This window comes from Leptosomus discolor, chromosome 6 (assembly GCF_034619465.1).
Source record: "Leptosomus discolor isolate bLepDis1 chromosome 6, bLepDis1.hap2, whole genome shotgun sequence".
In the NCBI taxonomy this organism is placed as follows: Eukaryota; Metazoa; Chordata; class Aves; order Leptosomiformes; family Leptosomidae; genus Leptosomus; species Leptosomus discolor.
The window spans coordinates 56406447-56423578 of record NC_141396.1 but is presented as its reverse complement, the minus strand read 5'-3'; the positions used below and the strand labels follow the sequence as shown (position 1 = coordinate 56423578).

The window sequence follows — 17132 nt, the reverse complement described above, 5'->3', positions numbered from 1 at the left end:
ATTTTTCTAGTACTATGAAGGCACTTCTTTTCCCTATAAACTTTATTCGTTTTAAACCATCATGACCTCAGTTCCATTTCTATAATATAAAGGTGATTTCACTGATCTGTAGCCTACTGACTCATAAGAGACTTGAAGGAATTCAGACTCCAAACGCAATTTCCGAACCTAAAACCACAGGGAACCTCAGTCTTAATTAATGCAGCCCATTACTGTTTAATTTGGATACTTTTGGTTTCTAAATAGAATGTATTTACATTAGAGGTTATCTTTGTGTACTTGATAGCACTGCCACAACTAAGGACACTTGGCATTGTGACACCCAAGGAAATGTACTCTCTTCTTCATAAAGCTACAAGACCAGAAATCACAATAGAGTTAAACATGCTGTCAGGTATTTACAATGTGAAAAGTTTTAGAGTACCCTGAGTGCAATCTTCATGTTTATAGTGCTGTTTGGACCGGAGTTGCTCAGGTGGAACCGCTGATGCATAGTTAAATCTTCACTCTCTAGCAACTGGCTTAGAGGGAGTTTGAAGTTCCCCAAAGAACACTGGTGCTGTTCATCCCTCACCTGAAGGAACAGAGAAGCCAAGTAATTTTCTATCATCTCCTTTGTAAGAATTCAGAGAAAGAAAAGGAAATGACAGTTTTATTTAAAAACAAAAAAATCCAAACGATATCAAATGTAGTTTATTCTTAAACCAAATTTCCCTGATCATAAGATGACTTTACATTGAAGAAGGAAATAGCAAATATACTCAATGCCTAGTTTCTTCATCCCTATCTTCTACAGCAAAAGGAAGACAGAAAACTAACCATCACATCTACTTCTGCCTGATGCTTGATAAATAACTACATGGTTTCCAAACAGTCTGTGTGAAAATGAATTCCCACAACTGTTAGAGAAATAGTAACTAGGACCGTCCTCACTGACACTTAAGTCTCTTTGAATTATGTAAATGACATGTCAGCGGTGTAAAGGGATCCAGTATTTGGATAATGGAAAGACTTCCTCGGGATGAGAAAGGAAACAAGTCAGCCATACATTACAGCAATTTTTGCTAGCAGCTAAGACTGTTAAGGTTCAAAACAAGTATCAAAATTTACCTTTTTTCCCCACAGAAAACCATCAACTATTTTCCTCTGGTGAGAGACTGGTTATGGTCTGTCTGTCTTCCATTTAGTAGTAAATGCAAACAAACATTTCATAGCCTGGTCTTAAAAAACTCTTCAAGTATAATTTTAATGGTGGTCACAATACATTCAGCCTCATTTCCTAGCAGCCTGTAATGTCTGAATGTCACTACTATAATATCTTAGAAAAGAAAGGTATCTAAAGACAGTAAGATAACATACCTCAACTTCAAGATCTTGTCTTTTGGGATTGTGTACAAAGAAGGTAAAGTTTTCCTCCCATACTGGTTCATTGGTCTTGTATCGAATCTAAAGTTAGAGAACAGGAAGCATACACGTTATAAACCATTTTTGTCTAATAAAGCCAGTGTCAAGAGTTGGGTACATTTTTCATTTTGGCTTTACAGAATTTATGTCGGAAACCTGACATATTCAAATAAAGACCAAGTGGGATCTACCCAAGGCATATATAATATCACATATGAAATTATGCACAGGACATGTAATAGAACACGTTTTCAATTAAAGTTGCTGTATGTGAAGCAAAACTCCTGCTAAAGAACTTTTACTTCATACCAGTCTATGAACAAGTGCAATGTTTTCAGACTGGCACATTCTCTCTTCTCATACTTCTCTATGAGGCTGAAGTAACTCAATGAAACTCCTAGAAACTAGTAATTTTTGCCTTCTAATCTCCAAATAGCCCTGTAGTTTTCACTGCCAAATCTCACTGCTTCCAGCAAGCCATTAAGGGTGGGGGGCAGTGGGGAGAGCAAAGAGGAAAAAGGGCTCATTCAAAAACCTATCTCCAGGAACAAAAGACTTGCATTTCTATCTCCATTCTCTAATAGGTATCAAAATTGAGACTGTATATAAGATCTGGTTTAGGCTTTATGACAATTTTTGACAGGGTATGAAGAAGCCAAATTAGATGTCCTCCCCTTTTGGCTGACTGACACTTTTACTTTAAAAAAAAAAAAAAAAAACCACCAAAAAAACCCCCACAAAAAACCAAACCACACCCATATTGCATATATCTACCTATCTGGGTATCACTTCACTGTTGCCATTTTATTTTAAAGAGCTGCTTGAATGCACAGAGGTTAGTTATGGAGAAGACGACAGGTATGTTGAATGCCTTGGGCCAGAATCAGAGGGATCACCATCAAAATCGACCTCATGACAGGCGTCTGTTACAGACCACCCAATTAGGAAGAAGATATGGATGAGACCTTCTTCAGGCAACTCAAAGCTGTCTCAGGTCTGCAGAACCAGGTTCTCATCGAGAGCTTCCACTACTCCAATGTCTTCGAGGAAAGCAGCACAGTGGTGCACAATCAATTTAAGTTTGCACTGTTGTGTTATGGTTGTTCTCAATCATCAGATGTGTTGACTACGAGTGGTGTTCTGAATCTACTACGTACAAGTGAGGAACCTTGGTTTGCAGATGTGACTGTCAACAGCAGCTGTGGCTACAGTGACCTTAAGATCACAGAGCTTAAGATCCTAAGGGGCATGAGGAAAACAAATAGCAGAATAAAAGCCTTGGACTTCAGAAAAGCAGATTTCAACTTGCTCTAGGAACTATTAGAAGGGAGTCCATGAGTGTCTACCTTGGAGGACAAATTTGCTCAGTAGTGCAGGAGAAGAGCCTTCTCAAAGCACAAAAGCATACCTCAAAGCAGAAAAAGCAGCAGACATAACAAAGTAGCCTGGCTAAACTACAAGGGCCTGAGAGCTACACAGCACTTCGGCTAATCTCTAATTTAAGCAGAAGGTCCAAGCAGATGATCTTCAGTGGTCCTTTTCGACCTCGACATGTCTCTAACTCCGTGACTCTGTAAATTTTCAAATACTGATGAGCATTTTGAAGCCTGCTGTTTGCTCACACTGTTATTTATATAGTTACCACTGTAGGAATCCCAGTTGCAGATCAGAATCTACTATGGAAGGCCATCTACAAATAGTTAAAAATCTGCTGTCTACTCACAGACAGTTTAAATCGAGTAAGCACCCATTCAATCCTCAGCTTCTTGTTGGCAATTTCAGTTCTGGTGGTAACTTTTAGTGCAGTGTATATGCTCAATGGCTTGCTAGCCAATGCCAAGCACGCAGAGCCACAAAATGTTTGTAAACAAGAGTCAAATATAAAGAGTAGGAACTTACCTTACTTTCCTGTGCCTTGTGTCCAACTGACAGCAAAACAAGTGGGTTGGGATTGCTGTTCATTTTCTTTCCTGACTGGTAAAGAAAAAGCAAAAACTTTGCCTTCAGAATAAAGCAAAACTTTTCTCCTCTGAAACTTAAATCTTAAAAATACAAATCATATGCATTCTACTATATGCTTATCTATTATTCTCAGCATCTTTTTTTCAACAGCCTTGAATGGTGGACTGGCTAGTAACTGGTGAACACATTAACATGAAGGCATCCAACTACTCTAAATATGCTGAAGCAAAATGCTACAAATAAGCAGGAGTTTTAGACTCTTTTCCATTTTCTTTGAATGAAATTGGTAAGGTGCAAATACTTATACTTTAATAAGCACTACAACCCCCAAAGCTGATGAAGCGTAGTTAAAACTGCATAATGAATATTGCATGCAGATGGAAGATATGGAAAAAGCACAAACTCAGGAAGCTTACTTTATTTACATGGCAGTAGTATTATTAAATTGGATGTAATATCAGAACATTTATATTCCTCCCTTTTCAGTTTTGGGAGAAAGAAGATACACTATAATGTACCTGATGTATATTTCTACAGTTTACCAAATACTCATTACTAGAGAATCAACCATCTGCCATATCTGAGCCTTGCTCACCAGCTGTATAGCGTTACATCAAACTGTGAAAATAAACATCAGTTTAGAAACAAATTATATACACAAAGGAGCATTCCCAACTACATGTTCCTTTCACAAATTTTAAATTAACCTAACAAAAATTTAAGTCAGAAAGAAAAATTAGACATGAAAGTTAATCATCTCAAGCAGGTGTTAATGCAGTTTAAAAGGCCTAGAAAATATAGTACACACGGTTAATAATATACTCTGAATTCCACCATGTAGGAAATTGTACAGATCAGGTATGTAAACAGAAAGTTAGTTAAAATCTACTTAATGCATGTAAGGTCACAATTACAATCGATTAAAATATTTTATATTTTTAAATTAAAAATGTGCGTATTTTAGATATTTTTAGATCTGAACTTAATATTTTGGACCTCATACTTCCACTAATACTACTTGACTTTAATGTGACACACTGCTTATAACCACACTTCCCTTTGGGAAAAAAAGCTGTTAAGAAAGCACTCCTTTCTTGGATTAATGCCGCATTTCTGCTTTTCATGATTTCCAATATTTAGCTCTCAAAGACAACAGAATACAAAGGTTTAAGGAACAGAAAGCAAGTCAGATCACATTCCCGCTAATGGTCTTTAAAAATGGTAGGTGATATGTTTCATTTTTAATTTGTCCTTAAAAAGGTCCCTGAAACTCCCTTTTCTTCATAAAATTATGAAACTACAGAAGCTGACAAAAAGACTCTGTTGCTTATGCTGATATGTAAATATAAATAATTTAAATTAATGCTAAATAGGCAGCAATATGTACACACACATATAACACACCTCTAACACCTGCTACTGACAGATTTGCTGTTGACAGTCTATTAGAGACTGACTCTTGTCCAAGTCCCTCCAGCTGAGAAATTGGCTTATGCCTTCCAACTTCGCCTCTCAAATCTACCAAAAAGCTGGGCTAAATTTATTTAGCATTTATATAAGAGATGTAAAGCCTTCTAAAAACATCTAACAGAAATAAGATCATTTCAAAACATGTCAGAGATTGATTTTATTGGTTAGTCATTCAGAGCTGACCAATAAAGTATCACTCAGTATGTACAAGATGCCTTAGCTTTCATGTCAGCTTTGTTCTTTAGTTGCTGCTTCAAATTAGTTCTCAGGACTATTTTTTTTTCCCCAGCCTTCTAAAGCAGTCTGTACTCCACTCAACTGATGTAAAATTCAAATTACCACAGAGCATAGTATTTTACCAATGTCTTGTCCGCTTCTTGAAACCAGATTTAAGTAAAACGGAATTGCACTAAATATCTATCTGGCAACGGAAATTCCATCCACTGTTGGAAGAGAAGCGTTGCAGGCATTTGTGCATTTCCAGTTACTTTTGTGACCTTAAATGGACAACTATATTAGTTTTACCTTTAGGGCTTTCTGAACAGCAGCCTTCTTCAAGCCATCAGGGTTAAATTCTAATGGATTATGCTTTTAAGTCAGGAGAGAATGAACATAGGAAGGGTTAATAAGACATGCAATGAAGCAATTTCACTAGGTTAATTAATTATGACATGACAACACAGGACACAGCGGGGGAAAAAAAAGTCAACCTAAAAAACCCCTCAAAATCCTTCAAACAAAACAATGAAGGAATGACAACAAAAAGTCTAACAAAACTTTTTTTTCCTCTTATTCTCTCTGAATGTTTGTATTCTGCTTTAAAACTTATATACCCACTTTCAGTCCACTTACATTTCCCTTACTAGATTTTTTTATGATAATAAACAAACTCCACAAAATAGGTTTTATTGAATGTCTGATGTCCTATGGACTGCCTTCTGAATCAACCTTTTTAAAACTTGATTAAGTATATTTTCACAACATAGAAGCTCCTCTGATAAGTCAAGTAATTATGTGAAGGAGTCCTTTTATGGGAGAAATTACAGTGCAAAAATATTGATAGGACTTAGATCATTAAAAAAATCAAAGTCATTTGAGCCTCTTCAGCAGATGAATACATACACTGCATGCTAACTAGAACGAAGGTCCACTACTTTACTCAGTTGAATGAAGACATGCAAATACACTAACAATAGGAATTTGAACTGATTTATCAGGACAAAACCTCTAACTACTTTCCATTAATTAAGCAAATTTTTAATTTTTTTTTTTAAGAATAATATATTGTTCTTCAAAGAACACATGTAAAGTACAAAAATGTTGCAGAAAATTTACATTCAAACTCGTAAGAAGTAATTTATTTCAAAACCATATTTCCTGAAAACAGACTTCTGGCTGGCTTTTTCTTTAAGCACAAATTTTTGTTTCAAGGGAGAATTCTGCTTTAAAAGCTGTAGTGTGTGGCAACAGAAAAATTGCATAATGGCCTTTTTTAAACATGCCGGTTGATGAGCAGGAACCGGTATTATTAATGCTCTGCCAAAAGAGATGCCTTCCTGAAATTCAAATCCAAAAGTGACTAGAATTTGAAGAGAGATTTAACTTTTACGCAGAAATACTTTTTTATATTTTCTTTTGGAATGTCATACCCTGAAGTTGGCTCATAACATAGGACTAGATTCCTGGCATTCAGCTTTAAAATTTCTATTTCAGAATGAACATAAAATATGATGAAACTGCAGAAAACCTGAAATATTATATTTATTTTTCTTAAAATAAAATTATGGACTCTTCCACAGCTATTTGATATGTTAGGGACTTACTATTGTACTTAAAGACATTCAAAGATGGAGACAACAGCCTTAGACATATCAATCCTAATGTTTAACTATCCTTTTCATTAGAAAACTTTTTAATGTCCAACAGGTATGTTCCTTGCTGGAGTTTAAGCATCGTTTCTTGTTTTCTGACAAACATGAGAAAGTCACTTTGTTCGCAGCAGCCTTTATCATTTCCATCTACATCTTTACTTCCTAAGGCTAAACTCTCTTCCTCTGCTAGTCGTGTTTACTGGCTTTGTCGTTATCATCACTGCTGTCCTTAAATTGCTGCAGCCAAAATCAGGGCCTTAATAATGGCTAAGTAGAACAGAATGATTAATCCATACGTCTTACAGGCTATATTTCTCTTTTCAATATACAGTATGGTGTTTGTCTTTCATAACAATATGATACAGCACGACTACAGATCTATCTCTGTAGTGCTATCCATCAGAGAACTATTTCCATGCCATATCTATATGGGTGCAATGACCATCTTCTATGGAAAAGTACCTTATTTTTTCAGATCATATCTGCAATTCATCAAGATCATTTTGAATTCTCAACTGCCCTCCAACTTACTGGCCGTCTTCCCTTCACATCTGCACCTGCATATTCAGCACACAACTTTTTGCCCCTACATTATTATTTCAAAGAATTTTAAAAGTCAAAAACAAACCTATGTGATCAATTACAAAGGCAGGCAACCAATGATTCCTGGATATTGAACATGTCTCAATTCCTCTGGAATCATAGCAAGGATAGGCCAAGAGGGACATCAGCTGGGGCAAATATGTTTAAGCCAGACTTCAGGTTTCAAGGGAAGGAGCTGGAGATCCATGAGGATGGTGGCTGAAAGGCTGGGCAGAAGGAGACTAGGAGAAGAAAAGGGAGTATTCAATACAAAAAGCCAGGAAAAGGTCTTGCCTTGGGTGACAAGATTGTCTTGCTATAGTTCTGAGTGTCTCTGCAGTTATAGTAAAAGGGGATGGATATCAGAGAACTATACTGATAACTGACACAGTGGAATAAATCAGATTTCAGGCTAGCGTTCTGTGACTGCCTGTGACATATACAGTAAATACTAGTAACAAACCACTAAATTACACTGCAACTAACAAGCTGTTTTGTTATTAAGCCAGATTCTAATTCAACATGCTTTGGAGTACGACTCATTACTTCTGTTGACTCACCGAGTCTAGCTCGGGGCTAAAATGGGGCTTTAGAAGTTTCTAAATCTGTGAGTGCATCCTGAATTGATAACCAGAAGACAGTCACTGATCTGTAAGAGCTGATTTAAAATGTGGATAATTTATATGTTATATTGTCATTACAGTTATACAGAAAATTACAAGCAAAATTGTTAGGAACTAATGATAAAGTAGTGTAAGACTAGTGTTACTCACTTTCGGAAATTATACGAAGAACACTAGTCATACTCCTTTAACTTCAGATAAATCAGATTTAGACGGGTAAATGTCTGAATTAGGTGTCATGAATCTAGGTTCCCAGTAGTCAATAAAACTGTCTAGAAAGGAACAGAGAGCACTCACGGCACTGGTTTTTCCTCTCCCTTTTTAACAGAGCACACCCACTCTCCCAGGTAACTCATGTTACATGCAATTAGGTATCTGAACTTGCAGGTGTGAATGTTTGTATAATACCTCCTGTTTAAAGATGCCCTGAAAACAAGATGCAGCGTTATGACTGCTGAAGCTGTCATCATCTCTTGGCTACGACAGTCCTCTCCTGTCTCCTGGCCTCCAGCCATAACCTTGTCCTATTCCTTGCTGCAAGACTAGCACCCACACAACTGCAGAACAATGCAGCTAATGGAGCTGTTGAAGGTAGTCCAGACCTGGCTATCTTAAAGTGGTTGCTCTTCTACTCTGACTCACAAATCGCTTCAGGGACTTGGAAAGTTTCGTCCAACGTCTAAATAGATAGTTATATGTAGACGATGTCCTAATGCAAAGACTCAAACACAAAAATATCAGGGCTACGCCCCTTATCAAGCATTTTGATTTTTTTTAAAAAAAATTATTACTATTTTTAGGATGTATCTAGTATTTTTATAACTAAAAGAAACAGCAACTACTTATCAGTTTTAATACTAAGACAACAGAACGACAGCTTATGAACTGAATTTCTGATTAATTAAATTTTAACAATGGATGTAACTTTTTTCATACTTTAAAATCAGCTTCTATGCAGAAACTAACTGAAAGGACCACAGAAAAGGGTTTTGTTGGGATTGGGTGGGGCAGGGGGAAGGTGGTTTTAAATCAAGGTTTATGATAAGAGCCAAAAGTAGCCAGCCAGCAACAACTCCATCTGCACAATCTACAATTGTACACCCACCTCCCTCTGGCAAAGGAGTTCTTATTCTGAACAGAATTTCATTCTTTTTGAAGATACCAAGGTTGTGTTTACAGACTGAAGTGTAAGATATTTAGAGGCTCAATAGTTTGTAATAATGTTGTAACATTATATTCAAGCAAAAAAAAAAAATTGGTGGTTCTCCCTACCCTGGATTTTCCTGACTACAGACTAATTTGGGGAAAAAAAAAAAAAAAAAAAAAAAAGGAGCTTGGGAATTTGCAAAACAAGGAGCATCATGGAGTGAAATAGAATTTACAAGGGAATTTATAGTTTGGGGAGCACAAAGAACCATGCCCATTTTTAAAGCAGTACTTGAACCAGTGTGGAGAGGTTGCAAGTTCTTACAAACATTGAGTGCATCACCTTTTAAAGAAACTACAGAGATGTTGGTTGCAATATCTTTGCAATAAAAGACAACAATTCACCAGCACACAGTGTGCTAGTATAGTATGCATTTTATTTCTCAATGAATCAGCAATTTAAGTTAAATGTAAGAGCTCTTACAACAAACTTATCTTGGGTTTTTATCATAAAAAGTTACTTACCCAATGATATGCTGATCAATGAAATTTAAGTACCCTTTAAAATGCAATAAAAATAGCACAAAAACAATGCACACTTGTTGAAACCATGCAGCAAAACAAATTGCATGCTCTCATTCCACTAGAGTGAGTGGCTTTAGTAGCACTAATCCACACTCTGGCAGATAAAAGGTACAATACAAATAATACCAGAGAACTCACAAATAGTGCTCTATAGAGTGAGGTAGTGTTTTCACAAAAGACTAGTCCCGATGCTCTCCTCTCTTTTAAGTATCCACACCCAAAGTTTCCCTCGTAGATACTCTTAGGAAGATGGAAATGGAAGGAGAAAGCAGAGTGATGGGATTGTGGCAGAATGAATGCATAAGCAGCTTTACTACACAAAAAAGTTAAGGAAAACAGTCAAAGGATTCCAGAGAAAACAGCAGATAACAAAAAATAAGTAAATATTTGTCATTACAAAGAGTTGCATCTGTTAAAGGACTTTCTGTAGCACAGCAAGGTGAAACTTTTTTTTTTTTTACTTTATTTTTTATTAATTTATTCAAATATATTAACCCGCTTTCCAGGTTTACTCTTGGTAGCTCAGACTTACATGGCAGACGCAACTAAGTAAATTTAGAAACCAGCCTTCTACACCATTTCTATTTCACTTGAAATGTATTTCAGATAAATCATCCCAGTGTCTGAGAAACTCACTACTATGATGCATCTGTGCAAAAGAAATGCTTGTGCTGGGGATTATCCACTATAATTAAAACAAAACAAGGCTGATGACAACGTCTAAAATTTACCAGTGATAAGCAGTAACTTAAGAAATCATATGTCGATACGAACACGACAAGCCAGCAGACTTTCATATTTAGATTCATAAACGTTGTTCCATATTAGAATCAAATGGACACAGAAAAAGCCATATTTGCTGTAATTCACTGCAATTTGTCTAGCAGCTCCATGACATTATCTAAGCATCGCCTTTAGAGAATCTATACGAATCTTTTCAGTTCTCCTGCATGAAGAAGTCTTCAAATTATATTCTTCTCCCCACCTGACTGTGAAGCCTTTTCATATCTGGTTTTGGACAACTTGAATTCAACAGAGTATTGTATTATTTTATTGTTGTAAACTTGCAAATGGAATTTTCACGTGTTCAATGTAACTTTCTATCATATTCTTTATAACGCATTTCTGGAAAGAAAATTACTTGAAGTTAAATTCCGAGTCATTTGTAGGAACTGCTTTTGTGGGCTGGTAGAGCAAGAAAACAGAGGGTTAAACAGGTCCTACACAATGACCATCCTTATTTTCAACCTACCGAAGCACTCTTGTACTGTAGACAGAGCATCAGAGACAGCAACAGGAAATTCGGGATCCTGTTCCCAAATTTCCTAACTGGTCAGCTTTGTGCAAGGAACTTCCCCTTTTTGTGCCCTAGAGTTTAGAGATCTACTGATTAGAAGTACTGATTAAGACACTGAAATTAAAATTCTGTCTCCAAAAGTAAGTAGAACTCAAGACTTACAGCCTAACCTTTCTGAAGGAGGGAGACAGTGTTACAGAATGTTTGTTTAAAACAGGAAGGGAAAAAACTAAATTTATGACAAAGCCTCTGCATATTTGCTGGAGAAGAGAATCTAATAGAGAGAAGCAGAGTTATATGGAAAAAAAAAAAATTGGCAATTGTCGATGACAGAAATTTAAACTATTCATTTTATTAAGAGGCTTTAGTGTATTTTAACAAATATATCAAACTTGTAACCGTTTGAGTAAAATCCAGTAGTTGAAAATACAGAAATTATTTCAGTTCAATCTAGTGCACGAAACAGATAGTAGATGGACTTTTTCGGTGCGTTGTAGTATTCTAAAACTGACATTAAGCACACCATAATTCTATTCTATTCCTGCTTACTCTGTACTAGAGTAATTCTACTCTTTTTCTGCTAAGTTACAGAGTTTCCTGAATTCAATACAGTGAGGTTAAAAAGATAATGCAAGACTCTGTTCCAAATGAGCTACATCTTTTTAGCTTTTAAAATAACCTATAAATACTACTTCCAAACACTGCTCGATACACCCTGACAGACGTGAAATCACTAGCCAGTGATGTAAATTGTTTAGGCTACTGAGGTTTCATTTGTCACTACTCTGATGCAGTATTTTAACTTAAATTTAAGGTAAGTGGACAAATTTGCAAAATGCATCAAAAAAAATTTGAGGCTTGAAAACTTCATTCTCTGATTAATGTTTTAGACACCACTTCCAGAATTTCTCATCTAATAGAAATACTGAAAAAACAGCAAAACTCAGTCTTATGCTTCACATACCTATCTATGGTAGCGTTTACTTTATTACTGCTATCATTTATAACCACAAATAGTACTTTACTAACCTGAAATAAACTATAGAACAGCCTGTGCTTGTCATAAACAAGCTATTTCACAGTCCCATAGTATAATCCATCTAATGACAGACTCATTAATTTTTTGGGGTTTGTGTTTTGCACAAGCAAATAAACAATACAGCAAACGACAATCTGACAGAAATCTCATACAAGTATTCTGCCACTGTAACATCAACTGCACAGTATTCGTTTGATGATGAGAACTTTAGTACCTGCAAATCTAGCAGATACCCTAACCAAAGCAAGCAAGTTTACCTCAAACTCAAGGGAGTGGGCCTTTTCCCAGTTAGTTCCTTAAAATTCCTCACGCTAATCCCATGCTATTTATGGAAAACATTGTGTACTAAAAACATGCAGCCTTTCAAGTCCAGGAAAGGAGCATTCTTTAAAGAAAAAAAAATCACACTGATTAAAGAGTAATGTTTTATTAAATATACAGCTATAACACTATACTACTAGAAATGTGGACCTTACATTACATGTTTTGAAACGAGAGAAAGTATGGAAAACATAGCATAATGTGTTAGTAAAGCAGTGTGCCATTCTACCAAGCAAGACATGCTGGAAGTAAGCAAGAGATACCCATGACAAAAGGGTATCCATCAGAATAAAACTTACGGGCAAGTTTCTTGCTGAGTCCAAATAGAGAATAAGCAATGCAGAAGAAAGCCCATCATTGGCTTGGTCTTTATCAGCTCTAATGCTTGTTAGCACCTAAACCAGAAACATACTGTAAGCCTTTCTGAAAAATCAAATAATATTATTATTTCTGTCCCATTCCTGAAAAATATTTTAAAAACACCTCCCAAAATGCAAACATTCACAAATGCACACTATGAAACATAAGAAGTAAGTTTTCAAGACTCATATAGATATTTCAAACCCATTTTAATGGAAATTTCCATCCCATTTCCTAATTATTTTTTTTTAGACTGGATAGATTATAATATCATATCCAGCTTTATCTCCCAGGCTAATGAATAGCTGATATTCTTAAAATGTAACATTAAGAGAAAAGAGGAGGACAACAAAAACATTTTAAAACCCCACAAGAGTACATTGACAGTTATGACTGGTTTGAGATTTCTCAAGACGAACAGCTTGAAATAAAGTTACAGGTTTATCCAAATTCTCAACAGCTAGAGAATCAAATTACTTACATACTTAACCAAAAAAACCCAACCCCAAACCCCCCCCAAAAACCCCCACAAAAACACGAAATAAAAAACCCCACCCAAACCCCAAAAACCCCACCCCACAAAATTAAGATTAGGATAAAAGTAATGTGTTCCTTTAATACCTTGTCTAGATTTTCAGCAGTTGGCATCAATGTGAGCCATTCTAGTTTTAAATGCAATTTTCCTTTGGACACTTCATCCAAAGTAAACCACTAAAAGTCAAGCAAAGTAATGTGAAATAATCTGATACCAAACGAATACACGATTGCAATTGGCTCTCCAGGACATTTAGGAAATGCTAAGCTCTACTAGAAATCTCGTAGAGCTGAAGTCTGCATAACGTGAAAAGATCCGATTCGTTATTTAAAATGTCCTGTTTCACAGTAAATATTACAACACAGAATAACAAAAACAGCCACGTATACCTCTATGTTACATAGTAAAAGCATTTTTAAAATATCAAGAGAATTATTAAAGTTCTGTAAAGATGTTCTAGAAATACAGACCCTGTATAACATTACTATAAAATCTCTCTCACATATAGGACTAAAATTAGTCTGCTAAGTCTAGCGAGAGTTAAACTGAGCAATTAACTCTTCTCCTGCAACAAAAAGCTCTCACCAAATATAAGTTACTGGTTTTTTGCATTTACATACCAGTAATCTTAAAACCCCAAGACAGTAGAATAACAACATTATTTTTCAGATACAAATTCAGGTATCTCTCTTAAACCACTGTACTGACCATCTGGGAATCTATTTCTATAGCATTAAAGTTATCACGCACATACAGGAACTATCCCCAGGAAAAAAAACAGTAATACAAGAACAACTACATATACAACATATGCGGCTTTTTAACCCAAAACTTACTGAACACTTACTTCATCTAGAAGACGCTCCTTTTCAACTTCAATTAAATCTATCATCAAACTAGAAAAAAAAAAAAAAAAAAAAAATCAGTATTTTAGCAAAGAAGCAAAAAATCTAATACAGAACTGAAACCCCACCCTGTGCTTGCCGAGTATCCAGGCTTCGACTGAGATCAAAACAGCAGAATACTATTCTTTTAGCCCCTAAGAGAGGAAGAAGTAGGGAATGAAATGGCTGAACGAAGATGAATGCAGGATAACACAAAATATGCCTATAATAGAGCCCATTTTGTAGCCACAAGGGCAACTGGCACAATACGGCTCACAGACATATGACCAAACTCTCAAAACTGTGACCACATCCAAACTACCCACTGGAAATAGCCCCTGGACATATGCTATGACCAAATTCATGCTTTGGCATTGTCTGGGAGAGTGCTAGTTCACACAAGCTAAAAATGTACCAGGGAATCCACTAAAAATTAAACAGGGCAGACAACTGCATGCCAGTGCATGAACGTTTGTCGTGGCTTTTTATTTTATTAGTACTGATGTATACATTATGCCACTTTTCCCCCCCACCACTTCAGTGTAAGATTAGGGAAGTGCAAAGAAAAAAAGCCTTTGTACTACCTACTTCTTTATTTTAATGAGAAGAGAAGTAGGTACTGTTGCTCCTGTTTAGAGAGAAGGAGCTGGAAAGATAAGGGAGTTCTACTCTGTATGGAAAGCAACAATGGGAAGCTCCAAAACTCTGCAAGAAATAAAGGTGACAAATTACTGGAGAAAGAAGCTGACTAAAACCCTGACATGTTTATGGGCAAACACTAAAGGTAGGCCTATGGAATCTAAAAGTGAGAAATGTTTGCGAAAGCATTACAGCACATTCTTTTCTTTAATCTAATAGTTAAGACCAGCTCTTAGAGAAAAATAAACTGTGAGATAGCCATTTAAAAACTATGAAGATGAAGAAGAAAAAACAGTTATAAAGCTATATTAACGTTGCCTGAAGAAATAATTAAGACTTCATCCTAGCTTACAAACTTTAATGCAGGTAGGGTACAATTCCTTAAAAAAAAAAAAAACAAACCCAAAACACACCACTTTTTTTTTTTTCTGGGTACCCACGACACTTACCTTATTTTTTTAAAAAATATGTAAACGTATAGATGGGTGTATACACACACAAGCACATTTTTGTATCTATATAGTTACATATATTAAGTAATTAGGCAACTACTTACTACCATAATTTTGAAAATATAATTAATTTATAAATACAGTAATATAGCAGAACCGCAACTGCAATAAAATTTTTAAAAAAAAAAAAAAAAAAAAAGAAAGAAAAAAAAGACCACATCAAAATATTTCATCTTTTTCAATACCTACAAAAATATTCTCCATAACATTTACCTTCCCAGGAAGTCATCTTTATCTGGATCTTCATCAAAGAGCTCAATCTCTAGCTCCTGTCCTGGATGTTCATATACTAAGGCCTGGAAGTAGAGGAAGATAGCATCGTCAATGGTAAAACTAGCGTTGTTAAATGGCATAGTAACAGTAAAACATTGAACTGCAGTGCCATGTGTATTAAAACATTTCAATAAGCAAATGCTGTTAAAAAGATGCAATTTAATGAGCAGAGCAAGTATAACAGCTTTTCAGATGTGATTTGCTAATGTTTTCTTTAAATGACTAGAATGCTTTTCAGAAATACTGATGCAACAAAAAAGTAGGTACATCAATGGGGAATTTCTGTTTTGTTACAGAACTTTGGGCTTTTAGAGGGAGACATCAAGGAGCTCCTCAAGGAAGTTCCCAGAGTGTCTTTTTTAACAAAAGAAGCTTCAGAAAACAACTTTACAGAATGCACAACAAGGTATTTTTATTGGTTATACCTCATAAACTTCATTCCATTTTGGATTGAGATTTTCTTTGATGACCTTGCTTTGGAAAATCTGGTTGCCCACACGTATGATTCCATAAGGATCTGACTTTCCTTTGACAATCCCTTTTAGGTAAGTATCTTTCCCCTCCAGGTCCTGAGCTTCAATAAAGTGTATCCTTATAACACCCTGAAAAAGCAAAAGAGTTTATGTAGTAATCTGAAAGCTTCCATGTCCTAACAATTTACGCAATATATGTTTTATAATTTCCATTGCAATTTCCTTAACATGAAACTTAGTTTGGGCACACTGTAAATGGAAGGATATCAATGATGATACACATACACAGCAGACCTAGCACTAAAGAGATTCCTGAAAATAAAAACTGTCATCAACGATCAGAAACATGCCAGTTACATCAAGGAATGCCATGCTACTGAAGTCAGTAGCAATAAATAGTAACAACTTTCAAGTGAAGAGCACTAATTTACAGTGATAATATGAAACATATGCTACCTAATTTTTAGTTTTTACAGTTGAACTACATTTTAGGAAGTAATATGTTAAAGATTCTAGCAAAAACAAAAAAATCATTCTTGGTGTTACTATGAAACATTAACTCCACAGAAATTATTTATAAATTAAACCAATTATTTTAAGTGACTGGATTCATGATAACTTGTGCTACTGCAGTAACTATATACAGAAATTCACACAGATGCACTTATCTTTAACAGTCACTATTACAGAAAAAAACTAAATGCCAAATTATTAGTATTAACAGATACCTGCTTACCTTTGGTATAGGAAACCGCAACTGAGCAATCTGCACTTCACTGACAAGGGGGACTGTAATTCTATTTGGAAGGACCAGGTAGTTGGATATTATATCCAATATTATTGTATCTGATAAGCCACTGTCGGAGAAAATAATCCTCAGTTACTTCATGAGAACTAAACACATTATGTCACACTAATAGCCTCCTTTTGCTGCTTAACAATCTAAATGGAGAAAATATTTGCCTTTTGGGGGCAATAGCACACACATCTATATTTTAAACTTTTTTTAAAATAAAGGATTCTTGCCAAAATTGCCACCAGGTGGAAGCAGCTGACACTGAACAGCAGAAACCACAGAGACAAATATGAAGTTCTATTTCCCTGCCACTGCCAAGTTCCTCCCTCACCCCTGCCTTTTAAAGCCACCCAGGGTAAA

At 35.6% G+C, this 17132-nt stretch overlaps 1 protein-coding gene across 3 annotated transcripts in view; it reads right to left on the bottom strand.

Moving 5' to 3' along the window:
* Nucleotides 1–17132, bottom strand: part of ESYT2 (extended synaptotagmin 2) — an 81319-nt gene that overhangs the window by 6793 nt on the left and 57394 nt on the right. Inside the window, exons 8-18 of one of the 3 annotated variants that reach the window (XM_086466664.1) lie at nucleotides 16713–16833; nucleotides 15929–16105; nucleotides 15444–15526; nucleotides 14043–14091; nucleotides 13282–13371; nucleotides 12600–12695; nucleotides 9782–9883; nucleotides 5362–5424; nucleotides 3304–3378; nucleotides 1360–1446; nucleotides 425–574 (exon numbers count right to left, since the gene is read on the bottom strand). In XM_086466664.1, the coding sequence (XP_086322790.1) occupies nucleotides 425–574; nucleotides 1360–1446; nucleotides 3304–3378; nucleotides 5362–5424; nucleotides 9782–9883; nucleotides 12600–12695; nucleotides 13282–13371; nucleotides 14043–14091; nucleotides 15444–15526; nucleotides 15929–16105; nucleotides 16713–16833 (1093 nt within the window). The remainder of the gene's footprint in view (nucleotides 1–424; nucleotides 575–1359; nucleotides 1447–3303; nucleotides 3379–5361; nucleotides 5425–9781; nucleotides 9884–12599; nucleotides 12696–13281; nucleotides 13372–14042; nucleotides 14092–15443; nucleotides 15527–15928; nucleotides 16106–16712; nucleotides 16834–17132) is intronic. The other 2 variants (XM_086466665.1, XM_086466666.1) reach the window with 2 other exon arrangements.